The sequence below is a fragment of the Sciurus vulgaris genome, assembly GCF_902686455.1.
Source record: "Sciurus vulgaris genome assembly, chromosome: 3".
Taxonomy (NCBI): domain Eukaryota; kingdom Metazoa; phylum Chordata; class Mammalia; order Rodentia; family Sciuridae; genus Sciurus; species Sciurus vulgaris.
In genome coordinates this window covers 73,690,725-73,718,510 of record NC_136463.1, presented here as the reverse complement: position 1 = coordinate 73,718,510, position 27,786 = coordinate 73,690,725, and the positions used below count along the sequence as shown (strand labels likewise).

The window sequence follows — 27,786 nt, the reverse complement described above, 5'->3', positions numbered from 1 at the left end:
CAATTTTTGCCCATTATGATTTATTCTCTACAATACTTCGTTAAAGAGTTCAATGATTTGCACTCAGAAGTTATATAGCCAAGAGACAACCAAGTGTAATACAAAGAATTGGTCTGAAGTCTTCACGCTGAAGGCCATACAGTCTCTTGCTTTAGGGAAATAAGAACAAAAATAAACAAAAAGAACAAGTAACTCCCTAGGCTCCAGAAATCTTAATAGAAAATAACATTAACAGTTAGTGAAATTGTAGATGTTAACATATCATGGAAAACAGATCTTGTGCAAAAAATTAACACCCAAGACTTCATTTGTATAGATGATTTTTATTATAAACAGTAAAATATATATAACGTTTCAACTACAAACCTTTCATGTGGAAAGGGTCTCTAACATGAGTTGTTTTATTATAAGCGAAAAAGTTTAAGAACCTCACAGTGGAAACAATCCAACACTGACAAACTCTAGTGATCAGACATCCTCTTTCAATGTAAAATAAGGACAATTCATAATTACAGAGAATGTCCTAGCTGTGGGTATTATGAGACAAGCCAACTTTCCAGACCAAAAGGCACTCACAGCTAGGGATGAAACAAACTCTGAACCAAGCCAGTGAAGTCCAGCTGGTTCCGTAACAGTGGTTACCATGCTGTTCAGCTCCAGCAGCCCAAGGACAAAGGAAACACTGGGCAGGAAACACTCCCCCTTCTCTACCACCCTTGTACTCACAGGTACTGGACACCCTCTTCACTGCTTTGGTCAAGCATGTGGAAGGCAGTTCAGTTCATTTGGAGCTGTCACCTCCCTATGCAAAGCTGCCGTGTGGATGATCCAGATGATATATTTTCCTGAGAGCCACCTGCCACATACATCCATGAGGTCATCCTGACCATACACTTCCAGACCGCTTCCCGACTAGCTCCCAGCCAGGATGGACACCAACAGTGCCCATCCCTTATAGGACATTATAGTTTCCCTTGGCTAATTCTCAAGTCCCCTTGACAAAGCAAAAGGAACCTAGCTTTCCCATTGTTGGACTTCTTTGGGAGCATGAGGGAATGTGCAGGGAGTAAGGCTTCTTCACTCCAGAAACCACTGAGCCTACTTCAGTGTGATGCTGGCCTTCACCAGCCTGATTCTTGTGCACTGATTTTTTTTTTTCCCCATTTTTTGGGTTTTTAAATTTTCTGTTCATATTCTTAAATGGCAGGTATCCTATCCCACCCTCAATAAAATAAAATAAAATACATATTATACATCGGGGAAGACAAATAGGGCAACATTTCTACAAGAAAAATAGGCTTGAGGAGCATGGCACTGTAAATGCTTGCATGACCAGTCTCACTGAGCGTGCTCAGGGGTGAAAGTTTAGCACCAATTTTTTTTGCTTTTTTTAATCTTTAGAAATTAAACACAACTTTTAACATAGAACACTTGAACAGTAATGAGTGTAGCCCTATGTATCAATACTGTTGTACAAATTGGAGGTGGGTGGCTTAGTCTAGAGCTGACCACCCTGACATCAATCCATGGCACCTAAGAGTAACTGTCATCACATCTGTTTGTAACAAGACATTTATTATCCTCAGCAGTAAGAAATCATAAACCAAACCTTTCACCTTCGTTTACATTGCCAGGGGAATGTGGTAGGCCATGAGAACCACCTAGCACAGCAATGAGGGGAGAGCAGCTTGGGCAACCTGATGTCACCCATGTTTTCCCCACATATCCCAGGTCCTTGCCAGCAGCACAAACCTGTACCATCACCCATTCCTTCACAGGAACTTGAGGATGATGCCTAGAACAACATCCCTTAGATTGTGCCCCTGCTCCCCCTCCCCGATTTCTAGCAGAAGGACTTGAATAGTCACCTGTTTTGGAAAGCCATACCATCACCACATAAACTCTAAAAAAAAAAATAAAATAAAATAAAATAAATTAAATCAAAACATGTTCACTGGGTTGACACCCAATCCATTTAAGAGTTCTCTAAGCATGTTGTTGAAAACCAGTGTATAGTCCTCAGGATCCTTTCTTCCAGCTGGCCACCTCTTCCTGTAAATCACTTTAGCAGTGCCTTCGTGATAGTGCTTTCAAAGCTTCTCCCAAGTTCTATGACTTTTGCCACCAAGTAAGTGAAGAAAAGGCAAGTGGGAGGAAAACTTGCTGATGGCTATTTGGAAATTAGCAACAATGGGTAAGGGAATTGTCATATGGAAGTTTAAATGACCCAGAAAAAAAAATAAGTGATTGGGAAATTTGCCCTCCTGGGTTGAAGATTCCCAGCATAGTAGGCAAGATTTCAGATTCACCTTGTTACACAGCTTTGTTCTGAAGTCCTATAAAGGACTGAAACATCAACAGTCTTCTCACTTCAGGCAAACTAGAAAAAGGAACTCCCCTGCTTAAAGGTTCCTCAGGATGTTTGCCTGAAAAGAAAACCACTCAGAGACCCTGGATGCTCTCCTATGACAATGTGCCCTCTGAAAGCCCAACCCCATCACCTGTTTGCACATCTATGCTTCTGAGAACCTAGATCCAGCTGTGTAGGCACTGCTACCAGTAGAGGAGTGAGGTAGCCAGGTGGTGAGGAAGAGGTCTCTCCATCATGCCTGCACGTAGCAATGACACCAGGACCTCCAGGGACATCTCTGCTCCATTCCTCAGCAGGCTACATCACAGAGCTCTCTGTTCAATACCAGCAGACTTGATGCAAGGAGAGTGCCAGAAAATCCAACTGACAGTGGGATGAGAATTAAAACCTTCACGACTTATTGAGCAATGGGATCTGCAACGCCATCCAAAGGGATTCCGATCTTGATATGGGTCTCTGTCCAGGAGCCTCAAAGGACTCATGGTGCCCATGCTCAACCCTAATATGGCGTCCATTTACGAAGCAAGGAAGTTGTGATCAACTCTTGGTACGCAATAAACTGGAAGTTTAAAAAAAGGAATTTAAAACAACCTAAAAATGTTTCTTGTTGGTCTCCGTTGCCCAGACTGCCAGGGGAATACACCTACTTGATCTGGGGAGGCTGTGGGGGTGCATGGGGGTAAGCCTCCATGGATCATCAATTCCGACTTCCAGGTTGTGACCAATGACATATGCGGCAAATCACCAGACCAGGATCTTCTGAATCCCACACAGTGATTTTCACTAGTCATGGAGGAGCCCCAATCCAACGGAACCCCATATTGAGGAAAGGCTGAGATAAGGCTTGGGCCCCTCAAGTTCTGTTTCATTCAATTAACCCCACACCCCCCTCAGTCAGCGGGGGGCAGACTTGGCAACGGAAGCTAGCATCATAAAATGGTGCAGTAATAGAAGTAACTGGACCAGGAAGAGGAGGCATCTGCTCCAATGATGTCATAGCCATTGGTGGCCACAGGGGGGTGGGACTGGTCATGCAGCCTTGTGTCAGGAGTAATGATTGTAGAGGGGCGGGGCATGAAGAGTGCCATTCTGGAAACAGTGCTGTCGAGAAGCAATATACTCTGCGTAACTGATTGTCACCTTCTCACTTCGGTACCTGTATAAGGAAACAGGCAAGGGTATTAGGAACCCCAAACAATTCCTTTTGTAAAGTCACTCAGCAGAGAAAAACCAAAAGCTTATTCCACATTTTGAAAGAATAAAATGGAAGACCAAGAGCAATCTTACTTACAGAAAATGAAAGACGGCACAAGAAAACAATGTTGTTATTACAAATGAACAAGATGAAAAAGCACAATCACAATTCACCCCTGAGAATGTACTTCGGCACGTCCCACCTTTAAATGCTACATAAGCTTATCATCAGGCTGCTCGTAAGCAATCTGCTGCTTGGGGTCTGGATGAAGAATTTCAAGATCAAATTACATGGGTGGCAGATTGGAAGATGGCTGCACCAAAACCCAGTGTAAACTGCGTATCTACTTTCATGTTAAAATGAGATCAATTGGACAGAAGTGCAACCTTAATTTGCAGAACAAACAAGTTATAACTAAAAGGGGCACAATTACCTAATTCTGGGTCAAATTCTGGTGAAGCAGATTAGAAAATCCTTGGGCTATATGGGACAGGTCTCAATCCCCAGATGAATATGCCATATCACAAGGTTATCAGAACAGAATTCATAGCACTTTGGCTTTGCTCTGGAAAGAGCCATGAGTCAAGATGCAAAGCATGGGGTGTTACAAACCTATGGAGCCTACTACAGACCACAGGAGCTGGGTGTGACAATCCTTACCCAGAGCCATCTCTTTCCCACTGAAATCACTCCTCCACTGCAAGGTGAATATTCCTGAATTTTGACAGGGAAATGGCTGTTCAAATAAATTGTAATAATAATAGTAATAATGCTTTGTATTTGAATATTTGAAGAGTGTTTTTTTTTTTTTTTTTTAATTTTTTGGTGCTGGGGATTGAACCCAGGGCCTTGCACATGCTAAGCATGTGCTCTACCACTGAGCTACGCCCCCAGCCCCTTAATTTTTGGAATCCAAAGCATTTCAAAAACACTGGGTTATCTTCCAAACCTGTGAGGCTAGCATGATTATTCAGCATTACACAAATCAGAGGCTCAACAGAGGCCCACAGAAGCTAAACCTGTCAGTGCTTCCAATTACAATACAGACGGGAAGAGAACTGACGTCTATTGATCACCTACAAAGTTGCCTGGCCCTACACTAGAAATTCTCCATACATTACCTTACCACATCCTAAAACAACCCTAAGGAATTATCATTCACATCTTACAGACAGGAAACAGGCTGAAAGAGGTGGAATAATTGGCCCAGGTCACACAGCTAGTAAGTGGTTCAGCTGGGGGGATTCAGACCCCAAGACCATGTGCATTCTAAGCTAGGCAGCCTCCCCATAGAAGTACAGACACATACTGTTCCCAAAAAGGGTAAACTCTTTGTGAAAAGTATTTCTGACTCTTCTGCATTCCCAGGCACCTGGCTGCATGAGTGGATAAGAAGTAATATCTCAACTGGCCTTGGACTGCTACACTAGGAGCCTTCTCTCCTACCTGCAGCCTTCCTCTCAGCCTCCCAACTATGTGGGGCCAATGGACACCCTCAATGTGCTTGGGCCTAAACTATGCCCAACCCCACTATCAGCTTAGCTACAGAGACACACAGGATGCTGGAGGAGTCTTTGCCTTTACCGCCACTGCTTCCTGAGAGCATCAACCTCACTCATACTACTTTGGTTTAGGGACATCAGCAGAAAAAAACTTTTCTTCCCCCTTCCATCAAAAGTATCTTCTACCCAACCCCCACTAAATGAAAATGGCAAGGAAAATAAGATAGCGGCTTACCTGGTGAGTTTGATCGTTTTTCTGAATTCACTGGTAATTGGAGCCTTAAAGCCACCTTTCCTGAGCAAGGAGTCTATTGTCTGGATCTGATCCCAGTCTGAGAAAGAGAGGCCACGCTGAGGTCAGTACACAGCCAAACAGGAGTGTGACATGCTCAAATATGGCCAGTGTAGAAGACAAACATGTTCAAGAAGTGGCAAATCTGCTGGGGCAGAGAAAGTCCTGGGCGTTAACCTGTATAAGTAGAGTCCCATATGCTTCACTGATTGTCCAGTGGAGACTCTGATACAGGACAGCCATAATGGCTGTTCCCTGCTTCTGGGTTCTTCCTGTTAGGTTACCCCAGTGTAACTATCAAGGAATGAATTCGGTTTCATGCTACTTGGCCTCCTGCTGATAACCAGGGCCTCTCTATGGAAAGAGGAAGGACTTTTTATTTTGAGACAGGGTCTCACTATGTTGCCCAAGCTGGTCCTGAACTCCCAGGGTCAAGTGATCTACCTGCCTCAGTCTCCTGAGCAGTGGGACTACAGGTGGGAATCACTATGCCCAATTAGGAAAGAATGGAATTTAAATTCTGCAGCTTATATTTCAAAGGAGTAGCCTTCCTTCAGTTTGATGATTTCCACAAGTCCCATTATCTATGATACAGAACTGTCAGCAGGAAGGAAAATGTTCCCTTAGGGAGGATGGAAAAGTTGTTCACAACAAATACACTGTTGAGTCATTCTTGCAAATTTTTAAGATAAAACCAAGTACATCAAATTGAAAAAACAAGACCCCCCCTAAAATTACCATATAAGATACACCAAATTTTTTTATTTTCTCAATCAACTCTGGATTGTTTACCTAAATTATTTTAATCTTACTAAAAAACACTTTTGGTGTGCCTCCTTATACAGAAAGGTATTAGATTTATGACCTCACATAGGTAGCTAAAAGGTTCCTTTTTATAACACATCCCCATTGCTTTCAAAAAAATGTAAACACAACCACAATGGTAACCAACAAGGCAATCGCTTCCGTATAATTAGTTCATTAATATACTTAACTGGATATTTTTCTCTATTCCAGGTTCACACCCAACCAAAACCGTGTTTCACATTTTATTTTCAAAAACAGACTAATTCCAAGAAAGAAAGAAAACTGGGTTACATATCACAGAAAGCACAAGCAACATTTAAAGGCATTCTTCTAGATATTATTTTAAAGAGAAAACCTGACCAAACTACTTCCTACCTTTGATGTTCCCATTTTAAGAACTCATTAACTACTGAGTTCTTTAAAAACAATGAGAAGTATGTTTTGCCCTTTACCAAGTTAACACTTTAATAATGATTCAGGATCAAATGTTCGATACCCACTGAGAAAGGCAACTTCCCTTTTTAATGAATTCTACAATGTGGTCAGGATGAATTCAAGGTAAGAGTTTGAACAAGCAGGTGAATGAGGGAAGTATCTCCCCTTTCCTTTTTCCCAACTCCTACATCTTTTTGGGAGTTTGCCCTTATCCTATAGGAATCTGACAGGCATTAAGAGAAAGAATGGCATTCATTCTCAGAGGCAGTTGGGCTGAAAGATGACCCACTTTACTTTCCTGCCTTTGGGCTGGCACAGCTGTGAATGGTGCTGACTATTAAATGCCCATTCATCCAACTCACCTTGTTCCTTAGCAACCTCAGGTAAATATGTGGCTGTGCGTTTGACGCCTTTTTCATTGATGAATTCAATTCGAATCCCATGGACCCCTACCTACAGAAAAACACAATTAAGTAAATGGCATTTACTTTTCTAATGGAACTTTAGTCACCCACATATAAATCAACACCGTCCTGACCAGCTTGACCCTTCTGGGAAAAGAGAACTTCTTACTTTCCATGACTAACTCTTTCTCTGAGGTATAGAGGCCACATCCAAACAAAACTATATTTCAAGAGCCTGCCAAGAGGAATCTGGAATATTTTTTATTGTGTTATTCCATTCATTCATTCTTTCTTTTTTGCAGATTGAACTGAGGTTTTTTTTTTTTTTTTTTTTGCCTTGGAACTTGTGATTCTCTTGCCTCAGGCTCCCAAGTAATTGCACCTGGCCATTGTTTCTTATTAGATGTGGAAGGAGGTAGAATAGAGTGGGGAGAAACGGGAGAAGAAAGTCAGTCTTTCTTTATTTACTTACTTATTCATTTTTTTAGTTGTACTGGTGACAATTCAGGGGCACTCTACCACTGAGCTTCACCTCCTGCCTTTTTTATTTTTTGAGACAGGGTTTTGCTAAGTTGCCCAAGTTGGACTCAAACTTTAGATCCTTCGGCCTCAGCCTCCCAACTCACTAGGTTTACAGGTATGTGCCACTGTGTCCAGCAGAAGAAAGCCTTTACATTTCCTCTTACTTCTAATTGAGTAGCACTTTTTGTCACTTATGTTGCCCATATTTGGTTCCAAACTCAGCTTTCACATTCTTAGACCCTCTCTCAATGAAGGAGATACATTACCATGTACTAACCCGAACCCAAATGCAACGAGAGATGCAGAGTTCCAAATGCGGCTGTTCTCACCTCCCAGTCCAGGTAATCACTGGCATCCTCAAAGTTAGTAAGGAGGGAGACAGAGCAGAAAAGTTTAGGCAGCTCCTCTCGGGTCAGGGGGGGAAATCGGCTGTCCTTAAGTGCACTGGAGGGGGACAAAAAACATCAAGTGAGGTTGCTCTGAGTTGAGAGCCATCACAAGCCATAGAGCTCACATAGTCGGCATATCTTGAGCTATGCAGAGAGCATCTATCAATCATCAATATCAATATGTTAGTAGTATCTATCTATATAGGAACTGATAAGTAACTCACCAGATAAAACTCCTTACATTTCCTGTTTACTAAAAAGGGAATGCTCAAAATGTATCACTTAGAAGAAAGATTAGGGAGGTTGTTTCCAATCTAGACAATTTATATACAGTTCTTAATGTCCAGTGTCATTACCTGGTTAACGTATATTCCCTGAGTCCTGAATGAAGATTCATGGCTGAGAAGGTCCCAATGCAGCCACGAAGCCGCTTGTCCCGCCCTGTCTTCCACGTCACAAAGAGGGGACTAAAAAAAGCAAAACACAAAACATTCTCCAGCCCCAAATTAATCATGGATAATGTTTATTTTTCTGTGACTGCCCAAAAGAATTTTCTGAACTGTCAGCCATCTGAAAAACTCTGGCTTTCTGTAAGCTGCTCAGTTCTGGCTAGAAACAGAAACCTTTCCTACACTCTATATTGACAGTTTTAACTCACTCTGACATCACATTTATGGGCTATTTTCCTCTTCTTTGCCCAGAATTCAACTTTTCCTTCTTTTAATTCTCCATATTCTCTCCTCATACACTGCTTTTATGGCTAGCCATGTCACCTAGCTCCATCTTTCATGATGGCATACCTTTCTCTGCAACCCCATGGTCCCCCTTATCTGCCAGAGTTCTCTGTAAGCCCATGTTCTTCCCGTAATTATAACTGCCCCTGGCAACCACAAATATTTCCTGTTCATAAATTTTCAGAAAAGAAAAACAATACCTTCTCGAGAAAGCTTTTTATTAGCAGAAGTTGCCATTTCTGTTCCCAGGCCAAAGGTTTATCAGATTGACAGTGACAGATTTTTTTTGTAGAAAAAGGTTCAGTGCTATCCCCCTTCTCCTGTGATCCATTCACACTCTGAAGGCTACTACCCTTTTAGATTATTGAATTAATCACTTCTCAAAAACAACTTGAATGCTAGTTATCTACTTCTTTGATCATTGTTACAAGGCTCCCAGCAGACTATCCACCATTTCTTTCCAATAAAGAACCTGCACAATGTCATACAAAGCTTCTGTCCCCAAACCTACTCAAAAACCTCTCAAGATCTCTACTACCCACAGGGTGAAAACACAAAGCCCTGAACTGAACTCTATGCTCAAGGCTACTCCACTACCGGCTGTTCCAATCCCAAGTCCCTTTCTTATACAGGACACCTGTATCTTAACCAGGCTTGAGATCTGTACCTGTTCAGTTAGGAGTTTTCTGAACACAGTACCTCATGGTAAGACATCCCTAAAAAGTCAGAACATTTTTCTTCAACATTTCCTCACTCAGATTGACACACAGAGGCAACTACTATTTATCTCTGTGTGTGTGTAATTTATCAACTCAATGACAAGTCTCCTGAAGGCAAGGACCTTTTCTTTATATCCCCCAATTCCTTGTCCAGAGTTCTGTACAGCTTTACCATGGCATCGAAAGTTGAGCAATGAATGATCTTAGATCAATGAATGCTTCAAAAGCGATCCCCTAAAAACAAAAATCCAAAAGCACTGGTGTTTTTCAAATTAGCTCAGAGCTGCTTGCTCGTTCATTCGTTCTTTCTCTTTCTTTGCGGTTTTGGGAATCAAACCCAGAGCCTCATGCATGCTAGGTAAGTACTCTATTGCTGAGCTACATCTCAGCCCAGCTGCTTCCAGTTTCAAGAAAGAAAACTGATATGAGTTTATTCCTATTTACTTGTACTTTAGAAATACTACTCATTAACCAGGCGTGGTGACACAAGCCTGTGATCCCAGCATCTCAGCAGGCTGAGGCAGGAGGATTCCAAGTTTGAAACCAGCCTCAGCAAACTAGTGAGACCCTGTCACAAAATAAAAAATAAAAAGGGTTGAGGATGTGGCTCAATGGTTAAGCATGCCTGGGTTCAATCCCTGGTAGTGCCACCCCCCCTCCCAATATATACATACATATTACTCATTGATGTCACTGACACCTTTAGAGGTCTTAGGACAAAGAATATCCCTGAAATAAAAACCAGTGAAGCCTATTCTGACCTTCCCTAATGGGTATTAGTGGCCCTATGGGAAACCATGGTATTTCAGATGATACAGTGGAGGTGACCCTAAGTAAGAGCATTAGCCTTCAATGAATGAGAGCTCCTAGTCTCTTGTTTGGCCATTCCCAATTCACTTGGACTTCAACACTACTAGGGAGAGACCCCAATGGTGTGATGGTGTCAATTTTCCATGCAAAAGGTTAGATGACTACCCACTGTCACATGAACCAACAGAAAAGCCAAGAATGAAACGCCCCTGATTTCCTGAAATTACTGTAACAACAAACCTATACCTACTTCAAATATAACCTAGCCTCCTTCCTTACTGAATCCACTGACTGTTCTAAATATATCTGGACATTGTTCATCACTCTCTTCCCATTAGTCTTTGCTCAGATGATGTTAAAGTTTTATAAGCACCAGATACTCTAAAGAAAGTGACCTGAAAAAGATGCTGTCATGCCCTCCTCAGTGTACCCAACACCTAATTTACTCACTAGGGGTCATTGGTGAATCTAGGAAGTCGTGGCTGTGGGAAGCCATAGAGGTGACAGTAGAGTACATCAAAGCAGTAGCAGCACATCTCTGCAGTCACCACCAGATTCTTAGTGGTGTTGGCAGTTCCATTAGGCCGGGGAAGAGGGCTCAGGGCTCCCGATGCGGGATTCATTCGTGTGATGGGAGAGTTTCCAGGTCCCAGAGTTAAGTCCGACACATTCTCCCGTCCACTGCTGCTGTCCACATGCTGGTGGTTTTGAAGAGGTCCTGAACTAGAGCCGGGGACAGTTGTGGACTGGTTCCCGTGACTATGAGTTCCACTTCCAGATAATTTGGGCTTCTTGACCCCACAACAGCCAGCTGCCAACTTGGGCTCAAGTGGAGGAACACAACGTCTTTTTCCCATCCTGATTTGGTGCTCGTGGTCTGGAATACTGCAGAACCCTAACCCAAAAGAGAATAGTTAAGTACAAATTTGAATGGTTAAAAGGAGAGAACAAAAATTAAAGAGACAGAGTCCACACGGGTCAGGTAAGAGTCGTCAAATTCTCTTTCCACCTGAACCTCCAGGTCATATGGTCAATAAGGTTTGTAGAACAAGAGGGCTAGAAGAGACCTTGAGTTCTTGACCAGAGACCTCTTAACTTTTCCTAAAGGGGTTCTATTTTTTTATTTCCCATCAAGTTTATGGCCACCATGACAGTGGCAGGAAACAAGGAGGTTCCCCTTCCTTAGGGCACCCCAGGGCAGAACAGCAGGGCCAGCATGCAGCTGGATGAGAACATTTCAAGACCAACTGGAAGACCGCCCTTAACCAACAGGCTTAAGTTGCTTTCTCTACCTTTTTCAGAGGCTCCAAATTGAACCATCCTGATTTTAAAGAACTTCAGAGGAACTTTCAGGCTTTTCCTTGTTAACCACATCCTTTTGGCATTTTTCTCATCACTAACTTAAATCTGTGTAATTCCAGTCTCAGACAGGAGTGAAGATGAAAAGCAGTTAGCTGTCATTCTGAAAAATGCACACCCTCTAACACAAGGCTCCCAACTGTGTGTCTACACAGCTCCTCCTTACTAACCCCTCCCTCATTTTCTTTGGTTCCCCTTTGAACTCTCTCCAATTTCTATACATCTCTATCCTTTCACGACCCTATTAAAAACAAAAACAAAAATAAAACAAAACAAAAAAATAAAGCAACAACAACAACAACAACAAAAAAAAACCTTGCAACCTACTGGAAACCTTTATTTACACAAATGACCCAAGCTTCATAGTCCTTTTGTGAGGTAGCCATTTCTGCTCTGTCATAGCCAGGCAAAGAGATACAAAGCCACCCAGTTTAACAAAATGCAGCATCACCTGGGCTGGGGGACCAGAGCATCCCCTCTGATGCTCTGAGGGGAAGAAGGAATGTACTTCTACTACTTTTTCCCCCCTTAAAAAGCCAAAGGCCCCTTTTCTGTTGTCTGAAGAGTACCAACCTTCAGCAGAATCAGAAAAATAGATCTAGGTATTTCAATGTTGATAATAAGAAGGCTTGTAAAATTTGTAGACTTGAGAAAGTTAAACTTTGTTCTCAAGTCATTTTATTTGTTATTGCTTTGGCTATACAAATATACATTTGTATTTTCTCTGAAATTTGGACATATAGCACATAACTTTTATTTTTGAGACGGATCTATCTCACTATGTTGCTCAGGCCAATCTTGAACTAGGCTTGAACAATCCTCCTGCCTCACCTTCCAGAGTAGCTGGAACTCCTCAGCCATAAATGTCTCTTTTAAAATGTTTATTATTTTGTGGTCTGGAGGTGGAACCTAAGGCTTTGCACATTCTAGGCAAGACTCTACCACTGAGTTACACTTTCAGCCCCACTGGCTTATCTTTTTTCTTTTTAGTAATGGGGGCTGAACCCAGCACTTTACCACTAAGCTATAATCCGTCATTTTTGGTTTTTATTTTGAACCAGAATCTTACTAAGATGCTGAGGCTGGCCTCAAACTTGTGATCCTCCTGCCTCAGCCTCCCAAATCACTGGGATTAACTTGTACACTTCAATGTCTGGCTTGAAACAGGGGCTGCTCTTTTTTTTTTTTTTTTTTGGTATTGGGATTGAACCTAGAGGTGCTTTTGCCACTAAGCTAAATTCCCAGTCTTGCACAGGTTGGAGAAACCCTTACATACTTTGATATAACAAAATGGCCAAATGACTAGATTGTTTCTGGGCATGAATGTCACTGTCTTATTTAGCCAAAAGAGGGAGCAGAGTGTCTTGGTTAAAAATGCTGCCTCCAAATGGTGTGGCGGCACACACTTCTCCATTTTTTTTGTAGTAGGGATTTAACCCAAGTGTGCTTTACCATTAAGCTATATCCACAGCCTTTTAAATTTGAGACAGGGTCTCATTAAGTTGCTGAGGGCCTTGCTGAGTTGCTGGGGCTGGCTGTGAATTTATAATCCTCCTGCCTCAGTCTCCCAAATCACTGGGATTACAGGTGCGTACCACTGCAATGGGCTGTGGCATGTGTCTATAACCTCAGTGACTCAAGAGCCTGATGTGGGAGGACAGTAGGTCAAGGCCAACCTGGGCAACTCAGTGAGATGCTGTCTCAAAAATAATAAGGGTCAGGGATGTAGCTCAGTGGTAGATTGCTTGCCCCACATGAATAAGGCCCTGGGTTCAATCCCTAGTAGAATAAGGGGAAACAAACAAAGCTGCCTCCTCAAGACGCAAAAGGCCTGAATTCAAATCCTAGTTCCTCCATGATTAATTTTTCTCAGAATCAGTTTCCTCAAAGTAGGAAAAACAATAATAATTGCTGACTGAGGTTGAGAAAATTAAATATGAGCGTGTGTGTTTGTGCCTTAAAGCAGTGTCTGGCTCATGTATTTATCATCTGGGTTCTTATTCCACTATTTCTTAGGAGAGCAATTCCTAGACAGCAAGGACTTGGCTATGCACTCAGGCTTAGGGCAGTGTTTGCAAGGAGCACAGGATTCAATTAGGATTTCAGACTCCTCTAACCTTTCAGGAATGTAGACAATGTTACCCTCATTTTATAGAGGCAGAATCTCAGGATCAGTAAAGCAAGAAAACCCACCCAGAGTCATACTGATATTAAGTGGCAGAGTTAGGACTTGGACTAACATCTATCTGTCAGACTTCAAGGCTTTGGGTCTTCTCACTAGACACTCAGAAGAATGAAACTGCCAATTAACAGCCACTGGATTCAGTACCTTTTCTAAGGATAGGTTTTAAAAAAAGCAGATTCTAGGGTGCACTCAAAACTAATCTAATGGTTTATAGTAACTTGTCAACAAAAAGGGATCAGGAAAAAAATATATCAAAATCTCAAGCCCAAAGACAACACCAGATATCATCCAGAAAATTTTAGGTATCCACACTGGGGCCCTGTCATGAGTCCACATTGGAAGTCACTGGTATGAGTTCTCACCACCTTGTACGTAATTGTGGGTTGAGGATTTAAGACAGGTTAGATGAAGAAGATCCAGAGACCTGGCATTTCATTAAGGTAAACAGGGCCCTAAAACTCTGCCTCGAGAGTCCCAGAATTCAAAGATCCAAAGACAAGGGATGAAAACAGTCTCATTACACCAAATCATACCTGAAGGAAAAGCCAAATGTCATTAGATGGTGGCAACAATTCAGGTGTTCCTTAACTGGTGATATCAGCTCCCTCACTGAGCTATAGAGGAGACTCTCAAAGCATTCTGTTGCAGATGAGAACACCTGCCTGTACAACCCATGTGCAATCAATTATGCATCAGGCATGATTATAATTGGTACCTAGTGTTTACATTTACCAATTTCCCCACACCCTTCTAAAATATAATTTGACATGCATAGAACCAACCAAAATCTTGTGGCTCTTTAGGTCAAGGCATTTCTCTGGGAGGTGGTTAAGCAACAAACTGACAATCTCAGTCAAAAGCAAGGTTAGAGATCCTTTGCATCAAAAACATTAGAAAGCTGAGTGTGGTGGTACACACCTGTAATTCCAGCAAATTGTTAAGGCTTAAATGGGAGGATCTCAAGTTCAAGGTGAACCTCAGCAACTCAGTGACACCTTGTCTATTTCTTTAAAAATGTATTTTGGAGCCAGGTGTGGTGGCGCCTGCCTGTGATCCCAGTGACTAGGAGGCTGAGGCAGGAAGATTTTTGAGTTCAAAACCAGCCTCAGCAAAAGCGAGGTGCTAAGCAACTCGGTGAGACCCTGTCTCTAAATAAAACACAAAATAGGGCTGGGGATGTGGCTTAGTGGTTGAGTACCCCTGAGTTCAATCCCTAATCCCCTAACCCAAAAAAGTATGTTATATACTTAAACCTCAGAAAATTTTAAAAATAATGTAGAGAGGATAGTATAACAAACCCAATTCCCAGCTTTAGTAAGGTTCAACATATGGCCAATCCATCTATTTCATTTATGCTCAATATATATTACCTACTGTCTCCACCTCCACTCCTACTACTGGCTTATACTGAAGACGGGTTCTTTTTCATTTATTTATTTATTTTTTTTGGTATCGGGGATTAAACCCAAGGGCACTTAGCCACTAAGCCACAATCCTGGCAATACCCCCCCGTCCCTGCCACCTTTTTAAAATATTTTATTTAGAGATAGGGCCTCACTAAGTTGTTGAGGCCAGCTTTGAACTCGTGATCCTCCTGCCTCAGCCTTGCAAGCTGCTGGGATTAGAGGAATGAGCCACGACTGGCTGAAGGCAGTTTTTAAAGCAACTGATATTTTACTTATCAGCCATCATAAGCAAAGACCAAATAAATCACATATAAAGAATATACAGTGGGGCTGAGGTTGGGACTCAGTGGTGAAGCGCTTGCCTAGCACTTGTGAGGCACTGAGTTTGATCGCCAGTACCACATAAAAAACTAAATAAACAAAGCAAATTTAAGACTGAGATCAACACTATCTTAAAAAAAAAAAAGAATGTACAGTAAATTAGATGCTAATGATAAATAACACAAACTGCTGTCTACCAATTTTATCAAAACTTTCTCTTTAGGTTTGGGACTCTTATAACCCAACAAAATAGACATCTCATCCCAACAAAGTTCTAGACTCAGATCCAGGTACTGTCTAACAAGGACCAGGTACTGTCTAAATCTGAGGTGCTAGTAGCTTGGCAGGAGGTGTCTGAGAATATAGCTTACAACACTTCAGAATAACACCATTTTAACAGCACAACTGTCTGTCTGACCAGCTAAAAACAAACTCTACTGAATGGCATAACCTATCTCATCCAAAACTGCGGGTGAAACTGCTCTTATCCTTTCCCAAATTTCATAAAAACTACCAGTGATGGCACTTTGACCAAAGTACAAGTTATTATAGAGTTGATTCCTCTGCAATAAGTGGTCTCAGGCATAAAAACTCTTGTTTGGTTAAAACATGCACCAAGTTCTTGATTAAAACGCACACCATGGAAACCCTTTCAGGTCTTTGCGCTGGGTCGCTTGCAATGCTAAGTTCCAGGGTCACTTCAAGAACCAGAAGCAGTGATCTTTTCCTGCTGTGCATTTACTTTAGAACAATCAATGAGAACACACTAACCTAAAATTGGATTTTCACCACATGGAGGCAATACCCATATTTTAACAAAAAGCTGGGGAAAATAACAGAATTCACTGTTTTGCCTCTCAAGACTTCTTAACCTTGCATATTTCAAAGTCAAGTGGGCCTGGGTATTGAAGGTCACAACTTCATTAATATGCTATTGGGTATTCATCATCCCAGCTCTCACAGGGCACACTCCTTTATCTGATGTGTCCTGAGCTTCATTAGGTCCACAACAAAGGCCACTTGATGAGTACTTCTTTGGTTCTGTGGATAACTGACCACAGTGCTCTGCTAGTCAGCTTACAATGCTACTTTAGAAATTCCAACCAGCAGTGACCTCATCACCCTGAGCCCGAGAGGCCAGAGGCATCTGCTTTCTTTCACAACACCTAACATGGTTGCCTACATATAGTATATACCATAACAACCACAAAATTGCAGATTGTCACCAATAAACTTCTAATAAAAAAACTTGGGCTGGGGTTGTGACTCAGCGGTAGAGTGCTTGCCTAGCAAGTGTGAGGCACTGGGATTGATTCTCAGCACCACATAAAAATAAATGTATAATCCATCAACATCTAAGAAATACATTAAAAAAAAAAAAACCACACACTTGTTTTGATTCCACTATGAGCCGACTATGGAGTATCAGAATCTGTGTGTGTCTGAATTATATACCCTCAGATTCAAGAGGCATTTTTTTTTTTTTTGGGTGCTGGGGATCGAACCCAGGTCCTTGTGCTTACAAAGCAAGCACTCTACCGACTGAGCTATCTTCCCAGCTCTCAAGAGGCACTTTTTAAAGTATATATTCTTTTTTAAAAATGTTTTTATTAGTGTATTATATATAATAATAGGGTCCATGTTGTATAAGTAGCTATTCTTATCAACAATGTCAGCTCTATTTAGCCCAAACCAAGGGACAGTTTAATAATTAATTATTCACAACAAAATGGATAGACAATGTGGATAATTCATTCTAAAAATTAGGTCAACCACTACCTAAGTGCACTTCTTGGTCCAATTTATACCAGTAACTGTTGTCATTGCTAAAACACACCAGTATCTGTTGAGTCCTATACCTGGCCTCAGGTGCCACTTAGGTGGCTCAAGGCCTTCCTTTGACAGACTGTATAATGCAAACTGCATTTGAGAAGAATTCTCTTTTTTGCTTTTTGAATAAAGAAGCACTTCAAAAGAGACCCAATGGAGTGTTTATTTGCGTGGGTGGCAATTTATGATTTCAGGGATTAATACCAATTACTTCTCATAAATTGTTAATATTAATAGACAAGGTATCAAGACCAGTACTGAGACATCAATGTAGGATGCCCTGACTGACAGGACTGGCTAAATAGAGAGGCCTTTCTCCTTTGCTGTGGATCCCTTATAAGGCTACTAAGCCCATTGAAAATGACAAACTGATGTCTTTCAGAGCAGCTCCCATCTTCAGAGGATAGACCCAAAGCTTTGGGGAGACAGTCTAACTGCTCAAATCCAAACTCTGATGGGTAAAATCTGAGTGCAAACCTAGGCAAGTTGTCACATCTCTGTGAACCTGCCACCGCAAAGGGCTATTTGTGAGCATTAAGTGAATAAGACATAGAAAGTACCTGGCATCTTTTGGCACATAACAACTATCTATTTATTGTTTGTCAGTTCTAATACTACCACTATCCCTACTAATAAAAGTAGAATTATAAAAAAAAGTTCTTAGCATTTCTAGAGAAATAAATGCTCTCAAAATATGATTCTATTAAGCACCTTTTAGTCTAAAAGAGTATATTATTAACATGGGATTATTACTTCAGTGCACTTGATGTTTTTACTCTTTGAAAGGTAATGACTTCTAATAAATCATCCACTGTTTCTTTTCATTCTGAGATGCTAGAAAACATAAAGAAAGAATCGTGGGCTGTCTAAAACTTTCAAGACTTCTATTGTAGCTGGGCATGGTGGTACCCAGTAACTCAAAAAGTTGAGGTGGGACTCAGCAACTTAGGGAGGCACTGTCTTAAAAAAGAAAAAAACTATTCTAAAAGGATCTTCATTTAAGGCTATACACTAAAAAGAAACTATACTTGCTAAATATACTATTATTACGGACCTCTTGATGCCCACTGAATACTAATAGAACTCTCTGCCAAAGTAATTACATTTCAATAAACCAATTAAAATATCTAGAAAAGTCTAGTAGAGAAAGGAATAAAACCAACATTCACCTAAATCTACATTTGCCTTTTTTGGGGGGAGGGAGGGCACTAAGGACTGAACCCAGCAAGTGTTTTACCAAGGAGCCACATCCCTACCCCTTTTCATTTTGAACAGCATCTTGCTAAGTTGCTTTGGGTCTCAGTAAATTGCTGAGGCTGGTCTCACACTCGCCATCCTCCTGCCTCAGTCTTTCAAGTTGCTGGGACTACAGGAATGTGCCACCACACCTGGCTATATTCACCTTTTAAAGGCAACCCTCAAAACCATGACCTCATAAAGATTTGAGAGCAGTGGGGAAAGGTAAAGAAAAAAATGGGTTTTTGCATTTTCCTTCTGTTATTATTTAACAGATGTCTACTAAAATCAACCCTTTCTCAGACAAGAACAGGCTGTTGTTTCCTTTATGACACAGAGTCAAGCTGAAATTCAATTTAATAATTATATGATAGGCACTGATATAGCACCTAAGCTATAATTCTGGCCTACTTATGGAATTATTCCAGAAAATAGTCAGATGAAAAACCCACATACATTCTGGTAACCATTCCAACTAATCACTTCTGTAAAATTTAGTCATACACATACATACACTGATGCATGAATATTTTCCCCACAAAATACAGATCTACCTAAGCAATTACTTTTAAATTTTATGTATTTTAAAAATGCACAAAACTACACATTTCACATCAACCTTGCTTAAAGAAAAAAACCTGAAATACAGGAGTTAAAATTTTTGTTTCTAGCCCACTCTCTCCTTTCTATGTGACCGACAGTAAAATGCCAGATCAATCTGGGCCTCAGTTCTTTCATTTATAAAATGAAAACATTTGTCCTCTGCTTCCCTCACAGAGGGAGGCTCTGATGAGATGCAAGGCACTCTGAAAAACTCTTACAAGTGTTAACATACTATCATTAGTAGAAAAAAATGATTCTCGGTGTGCTGATTATATAACCTTAAGGCTTCACATATGCTAGGCAAAGTTCTTCCAGTTATATCCCCAGTTCCAGCAATACTGCCTAGTAATACATTTTTTCCAGAACCTTAAAGTTTACAAAGAATTAAAATCATTTTCATATCTGCAATGGGATTTTCAAGAACATAATATCACCATAGAAAATTTAGAGCAAAAATGTTCCAAAAATTTCTGAGGACTAAAACCGAATGAACAAGAACCAAAAATTGATTAGGAACTGCATTAACATCTGAGTTAATTAACCTGAGATTTAAGACAACCTCTTTTGTCTTAAAAGTGAGTAATTAGGGGAAGTGGGCATGGCAGTGCACACCTGTAATCTCAGCGACTCAGGAGGCTGAGGGAGGAGGATTGCAAGTTTGAGGCTAGTCTCAGCAATTTAATAAGGCCCAAGGCAACATAACAAAAGCAGGTCTCAAAATATAAAGGGCTGGGGATGTGGTTCAGTGGTGAAATGCCCTAGGCTCAATCCCCAATACTAATAAATAAATAAATAAATAATACAATATAATATAAATATGGGAAGGAACTAAACTGGAAATGAAAATGTAATTCTATACCACCATCTAGGCCACCCTAGTGGGTTTATGGAAAATTAACTTGTCTTTCCACATTCAAGTTACTTATAAAAAGACCAAGTAGAAAAACTTCATGTAACAGAAATACAAGTGAACAAAATACACCTACATTCTAAAACCCAAACACAGGTCTAAAACCAAAAACAGCAATAAAATTCCACTTCAAATATGTCCAAGTTAATACTCACTGAAAACAGAAAATCTGTATTGCCAGAGGAACAGCTACAACAGAGGAGGGGAGCTATTTTGTCTCTGGAATGAATTTTCTTCCTTCCAATTCCATTCCTTCTTCCTGTACCTAAGATGGAAAAGGCAAGTAGAGTGAACATACAAAATCCAGGTAGTAGAGTCAGGGCCAGTTTTTTGAAAAATTACAACACAACAGAGTAATTTTTGGAAAAAGAAAACAGCTAGAGAACAGGCTCTCCTGACTTTTAAACATTTCAAATGCTAAATATTAGGCAGCAACAACAGTCCTATATCCTGAATCACCTCATTCTTGAGTGTCATCGCCAAGGGAGGGCACTGAGGATCAAAGGTTGTATTGAACTTGAACATGAGACACACACATTAAAACTTCCCCCGCCCCACCACCAATTTAGGTCAAAACTTGCTTTCAGGCCAGGAAATACCATTTCGAGGCTCTCCAATGGTTTCAGATACAAATATACTCTCAAATCCTCTGCAAAAAGTATCGAATAATTACTGAACAACGTGCCAGGGCCAGGGACCTGAGAGCAGGCCATCTTGTTACACCAGAAGAATATGGGAAGTGTGGCTAAGAGTCATTCATCATAACTCTTTAGTCTTGCACAAATCTCTTCATAACCTCTTCATCAACTCTCCCCAATCCCCAGGAGTAGAGAATTTAGCTATTCCCAAAGATGTAAACAGGAGACTCCAGGCCCCACCCACTCTATCCTAGGAGAGGGCAGTGAAAAAGGATAGGCCCAGAGGGATAAGGGTGAAGGAGCATGGCAAAGAGAGGAAGGAGTTCAGATCAGGACAGAGAATGGAGGAGGGCAAGGAATGAAGGGCAAAACCCACAACCCGGGAAGGAGAGATATAAACCCAAAGAGTGTAAGGTAGAGAGATAGTAGGAAAAGAGATGGGGTGAATGTGGAAGGAGGGACTCCGGGTGGGGTTGGAAAAAAAGGAGAAGAGAAAAGAGCGCGCTTATGAAGAGAGTTAAGCAAGAAAAGGACGAAGACTGTGGGGAAAGGAGAGGCCGGGGCGGGGAGGGGCAAAGCAGGCAGAGGGATAAGGTGAAAAGGTAAGTAAAAGGGATGTGGGACATTAGAGTACCGGGCGCTGGGGAGTTGGGGAGACCACAGAGCGACGGGTAGAGCAGCTTGGGCCGAGCCGCGGGGGTGGAATCCAGACGCCGGGCGGGGGAGGGGGCGGCGGGACAGTGGGTGGGGGCCGCCAGGCGGCGCCGGAGACCACCAAACTTTACACAGACCCGAGACTGTTTCCTGGAGGGAGTGCAGAAACATAGCTGCAGCTGGAGCTTTGCCTCGCGGCCCGGGGCAGGAGCGACCGCCCACCCGCTCCCTAACACTGACTCACGACCCCCTGCCCTCAGCCGGGACACGCGGCCCGAGGCTCCGCCCGCTCCTTGCTCCGCGCCTAGCAGCCCCTCCCCCACGCTGCCCCGGGACCCTCGCTCCAGGATCCCGGGGACCCACTCCCGGTCCCTCCGCCCGCACCAGCATAAGCAGGCCTGGGGGATCCGGCGACGACGGCCCAAGAAAGGCCTGGACCGGTGGCGAGGCAGAAGGAGGGCGCGGTGCAGCCCGACTTTCCCACCTTTTCTCCTGGCCCAGACGCGGCCGGGGCGGACGGGACCTCTCGCGCTCTGCCTTCTCCTCCTCCTGCTTCATGGAGCCATGCGCCTGGGTGGGGGCTCCCGAGAGAAGCGGGCCGGCTGGTTGGCCGGACGCGAGGCGCAGACCGGGCGGGGCGAAGGGGCCGGCGAGCGGGCGGAGGAAGAAGCGGCGGGGCGGCGGCGGCGGCGGCGGCGGCCGGGAAGAATTGGAGGTATTCCCCGGGCGGCTGGAGGACTGAGTCGAGCCGGGACCCAAGTCCTCCGGTATCCCAGCAGCCACCGGAGGCAGTGAGGTAATGGAGGAAGAATGTAGGGAGTCCTCCACTGGACCACACGCCCTCTAGCGATCCCCGGAGAACCATAGAGATCAGAGCACCGCCTCACTACTGTCACGTGGCCTTAATCCGCTCAGTGTATTGGCTGGCGTGGACTACAGTGTTCACTTTAGGAAGCTGCTTTCCATTTGTGGAGCTGAGTCCTAGGCTTTTGAGATAAAGAGGAGTTCCCGGGAAGACCGAGAGAAGGCCGGCGTTCCTTGCGGGGAGTGGAGCCAGCGGAGCTGGGTGTCCGGCTGTCAGGCTGGCCTGCGCAGTGCACCCCGGGCTGCCCGGCTAGGCCAAAGGGAGCAGAGCACGCCGGGAGCCGTAGTCCGGGTCTGGCGACTGGCGTTGTCCGAGAGGCTGCCAGTCCAGGTTCTAGCTCGTGCGGCTGACCCAGGTGCTGCAGCCTGGCTGCCCGGCCCTCTAGCACGTTAGTGACTCAAAACTGAGCTGCCAACGACTTTTGTCCCCAAACGCCCACACTTCCTTGCCACCTGAACGCAACCTTCTAAAGCAGCCCGGAAGAGGCAGCTCAGACCAGTCTCAAGCCGACAACAGCCAGGGCAGGCCCTGGGATGCCAGCTACTCACACCTGGCCTACCTGGCTTCCTGATGCGCTGGATTAGGGCAGGTTCTTCCAGCTCTAGGTGGTGTCCCCTGCGGCACCAGCTCCGGTCAGGAGTCCATCTCTTCCCGTCCCATGAAACCCCAGCTAGAGATGACCTCAATGGGATACCCACTCTACTGGATTATTCAGTAGGCCAACTAAGCACATTCTTCAGCACCAGCAGTGCAAGGGCCTCAGAAAGAACAGCATGCAAAAGAAAAAAAATTAATTCGCAGTAAATTTTAATTCCAGATGCTTTTTATGACAAGATTTGATCTTATGACATTTTTCATTTATTCTTTTGTGTGTGTGCTGAGGATTGAACCCAGGCCTGGTGCATGCCAAGCATGTTTATTGCGGAGCTACACCTCCAGCCACAGTATTTATATTTTTAATTACAGATGGACAGCACAAAAAGTTTCATTTCTGCCCTGCTCCCTCACCCTAACAGCTCCAAAGAGATTGGCTCCTGCAGCGCAGACAAACCCTGTTTTAAAGCAATGTCTGTCTTGTTAAGAAAAAGTACTCAAGCACACAGACTGTTTGTGTTTTGCTTTTCTGTTGATGTACAAAGGCATCCTTAACATGTTTGTCTTCAAAGACCAAAGAAAAGTATCTAGTAAAAAATGCAAATCATATCTAACAGTGAGGCTTTCCAGCAAAACCCTTCTGCTCTAGAATGCATAATTTATGCAAGCATAATAATTTCTACTACTATAACCTTTTAGTATAATTACCTGTAGATGACAAAACCCAAGGCAACTCACTGTCTGATGCCTTTTGGACACAGAACTTTCAAAGAACTGGACAAAGGATGACAGAGGAAGGAAGTAAGAGACACCTATGCTTTATAAAATGGGAGGTGACATTTTTATCCCCACATTTTAAAATTGGTGCCCTATAGTTATACTGATGGAAATTGTTATATATTCATACATGCACACAATACACAATATAACAATATAATTTGGCCAATATCTCTTCCCAGCACTTTCTCCCTCCCTTCCCATTTATAGGAGGTGACTTTTAAAAATTGATTTCTATAGCAGTATTCATAATTTCTGTTACAGATTTGATGTGATTATTGCCACTGAGGCTACATTGGTCAGTTTCTCATTTTCTGTCTGCCTGAAAAACTACAAATTGTATGATCATATGGCCTAAAGCCAGAATTGGAGGAGGCAGAAAGCCAGAGGCTAATTTTTTGTTCCCTGAATAAGAAGGCCAAAACCTGATTTAAAATAACCAAAACAAATTTCGCAGTGAAGGTCTTTCTAACTGAAAATCTTAAAACATGGCATCTGGAAAGAGGCCTAAATCTATTGCTCCCAGATTGGTACTATATAGTTATTAAGCAGTCTACAGATAGAGGAGTTGTTGCTCCCTGGTTAGCAAGCTGACAGGAGGTAAATAAAGAAACTAAGTTGGACTTGAAACACTCCCAAATTAAAAAAAAAACAAACAAACAAAAAAAAAAACCTTGCTTTGAGCTGTTGAAGGCATTTTATTGGGAAGTAGGATCCAGATGCTGCTGCTTTTTTTAACTGATGCTGAAAGACAAAGCGTTAGGACTTAGAAAAAGGCCACTTGAGGTCACTTCATGTCACAAGCGATAGTCTGAACTGATAAAAAAATAAGCAGTGGAACTATGAACAAGAGGAAGAAACTAGGGGCAGGACATGCCATAAATTTGGAAGAGGCTGTGACTTAAATTTTCTCATTTCCTGCACATAATATAAAAACCCAATACATAGTAGGAGTACAATTATTTGAGGCCTGAATGAATAAATGAAGAAGAAAGTACACACATAGGTAGATAATATAGTTGGGAAAGGGCAACTGCAGAAAAGCCAAGTGGCTCAAGCCTAGTGCATGATCCTGAAATGTCACCCCAATCCACTGTGAAATAGCTATGTTACTTGTCATCAACATAACCAAAACAAATGATCTGTCTTCCTGATGTAAAAAAGGCTTAGTAGCTGTAACTTTTTGTATTAGGATATGGAGATTAGCATGAAGTGAGCCTGTACATCAGCCTTGCACATTCTTTTAAATTTGCACTTGTATGAACAATACATTGATGGACTAAAAGAATTGCCAGCCAGTAGTAATGAAATAAAATTTCACAGGGAATATTGATGAGTGATGTATATTTTATCTGTCCCACTTTCCAAGTTGACCAGTCTGGCCTTGGCCAGCATTTGTGTTCTGCCTTCTATAAACAGCAGACCCAGAGACTAATTTCCTCTGAAGGTGGCACCTGTCTCCTGGGTATCCTCTACCATGTCCACTTGAGTACTTGAAAGGGGTAATCAATATTTATGTGATTAAAATCTTTGAATAGATTTATAAATATATAGATGTATATACAAAATGAATATTTCAGAAATATGAAGTAGTTTAAATACAAGGTATACAGTGTTTTGTTTATGGTAGAACTAAACTACATTACTCTGAGTAGATGTGTTTTTAAACTTTGTATGTTGCTTGGGTACATTGTTTAACATCAAAAAGTTTCTAGACTCCTAGTATTACCAATGAAATAAATGAAACAGAGTTGGAGAGCTGAAGTCCCATATCCATATATTCTATAAATATTTTCTTAATGACTACTCTGGACCAAGCATTTTGTATTGCTTTTTTTTAAGATCACCAATCTTAAGTGTATAACTTGACAAATTCTTATATTAGTATTCATCCATGTAACCAGCATCTGATTTAATGTATTTCCAGCTCTCAGAAGGTTCCCTTTGTTTCCAGCTCTCAGAAGGCTCCCTTGGGGCTGGGGTTGTGGCTCAGTGGTAGAGTGCTTGCCTACCATGTGTGAGGCACTGGGTTCAGTTCTCAGCACTGAATATAAATAATAAAATAAGGGTCCATCCACAACTAAAACAATATTAAAAAAAAAAAAGGCTCTCTTGTCTCCTCTTCCAGTTACTGATCCCCCACTAAAAATACAATCTTCTTTTTTTTTTAACCATTGAGCTAGATCCCCAGTCTTTTTCATTTTTTTATTTTGAGATAAGATCTTTTTCTTTTCTTTTTTTGGTGGTGCTAAGGATTGAACCCAGGGCCTTGTTCTTGTGAGGCAAGCACTCTACCAACTGAGCTAAATCCCCTGAGACAGGGTCTTTTTAAGTTGCCCAGACTGGCCTTGAATTTGTGATCCTCCTGCCTCAGCCTCCCCAGTTGCTGGGATTAGAGGCGTGTGCTGCTGTGCCCGACAATAACCATTACTCTATCACTATAGGATTGTTTCACCTGTTTTTTAATGTTATGGATATTCAATGGATGCATTCAGTACGTACTTCTTTGGGTTTCGTTTTTTTTGTTTAATATTATGTCTAAGAAATTCATCCCTTTGGTTATGCTATAGTGCATTCTTTTTCATGGTTGCATGGAACACTCACATTCAATACACATTGAATGATGACTATTTAATACATATCCAACGAATATGCCACAATCTGTTTATCCAGCATTTCTCTAAAACAATCTTGTTACCTTCTCTGAGTCTGGAGATTTAAGATTTTTGTTTGTGTGTGTGTGTGTGTGTGTGTGTGTGTGTGTGTGTGTGAGATTTCATAGTATTTTGCAAGCTCAATGAGGGGACTGGGACAGAAAGTAGGACAGATATGGTTCCTTCATACATGTTAAATGTAGAATCTGACTTAACTTCCCTATTACATAAATGAATATACCATAGTCAATCCTGCCATTATGTATATCAACAAGACACTAATTAAAAAAAAAACAAAACTAAAGGTAAATAGTAGATCTGTAGAGTAGAGGGAAGTGAAAGTGGGGGGAGGAGGGAAGGGAAATACTGATGACTGAATGAGAGCAATATATAATATAATGTATTACATATATTGTATAAATATAAATTATGTCATATAAATTTTATTTAGTTCATCCTGGTATTGCTGTGGTTAATGATGGCTATTGTATCCATGAGGGTCCAGTGAGGAAAAAGGTATTTCAGAGATAGAAATGCACCTTTACTTGTTTAGCCTCAGTGCTGTGGCACCCATGCATCCCTTTGCCATAATCTTACCTGCAGAGAATTTAATCCTTCTGGCTTTCTAGAGAAAACATCACACTAATCCATTGCATTGATGACATGTTGCCAAATAAACCCAATGAACCAGAAGTGATAAGTACCTTAGATGCATTAGAAAATCACATGTACCTTGGGGAAGTACTGGAGAATGAAATTTACCAAATTATGCTATATCCATGTACAAAAATACCAGTGAATCCTTCATATACATAATGATAGTGCAATGGTTTTAGTAATAATAATAATAATAATAATAGAAGGGAGATCAGTAGAGTAGAGCAAGTGAATGGGGTGGGGAGGGAACAGAAGAGGAAAAGTGAAGGTACTAGGGAAGGAGATTGACCAAATTATGTACACGTATAAATATGAATCCCACTCTTATGTATAATTATAATGCACCATATTTTTAAAAATAATGGAATAATAAAAATAAAATACCAAATGTAGTTACTTGGGAGGCTAAGGCAGGAGAATTGCAAGTTTGAGGCCAGCCTGTGCAAGGTAGTGAGACTCTGTCTCAAAATAGAAAATTAAAAGGACTGGGGAAGTAGCTCAATGGTAATGTGTCCCTGGGTTCAATTCATAGTACTGAAGGAAAAAAAAAAAAAAAAAGCTAACTAAAATAATGAAGTAGTTGTGGAGGTAACCCCAAAATAAGCAAGTGTAGGGAAGAACTATCACAGGACTGGTGTTGGGACCTCTGAGGGGGTGCTTGGAGAGACTGAGTAGTGAGGAGGTGGAAGTGCCTGACTCCTCCCAACTTCTGGTCTTCCCTGAGCATCTCCCATTGGCAGAATCTAAAAGGAACTCTACTGGAGCATCTGAGAGATACAGCTGCAAATTCATAGTTCCGGCATCAGGACACCAAATTGAGAAGGATGGGCTTGGCCTGAACAAGAAGAGGTAAATAAGGGCACAGTCATCACTTCAAGGTTTAACTGAGGTGAGATTGCCTCTGGTCCTTCTGGGAA

At 41.9% G+C, this 27,786-nt stretch overlaps 1 protein-coding gene across 1 annotated transcript; it reads right to left on the bottom strand.

The window, feature by feature from the left end:
* On the bottom strand, window positions 1-25,020 carry AMMECR1L (AMMECR1 like). The gene is made up of 8 exons (XM_079133725.1): window positions 21,807-25,020; window positions 20,186-20,295; window positions 10,631-11,075; window positions 8,274-8,384; window positions 7,858-7,972; window positions 6,965-7,055; window positions 5,304-5,400; window positions 1-3,527 (listed from the first exon to the last, which is right to left on the bottom strand). The coding sequence occupies exons 3-8, from the start codon at window positions 11,035-11,037 to the stop codon at window positions 3,416-3,418; spliced, it is 933 nt and encodes a 310-aa protein (XP_078989851.1). The 5' UTR covers window positions 11,038-11,075; window positions 20,186-20,295; window positions 21,807-25,020; the 3' UTR covers window positions 1-3,415.
* Window positions 25,021-27,786: the final 2,766 nt, after the last annotated feature.

Excerpts from the sequence above, each read along its gene's own strand:
- AMMECR1L (XM_079133725.1), bottom strand. The coding sequence starts at position 11,037 with ATGGGAAAAAGACGTTGTGTTCCTCCACTTGAGCCCAAGTTGGCAGCT. Across the intron at positions 8,385-10,630 it reads AGATTCACCAATGACCCCTA|TCCCCTCTTTGTGACGTGGA; the intron begins GTGAGTAAATTA and ends TGCTTTTTTTAG. Across the intron at positions 7,973-8,273 it reads AGGGAATATACGTTAACCAG|TGCACTTAAGGACAGCCGAT; the intron begins GTAATGACACTG and ends GTCCCCCTCCAG.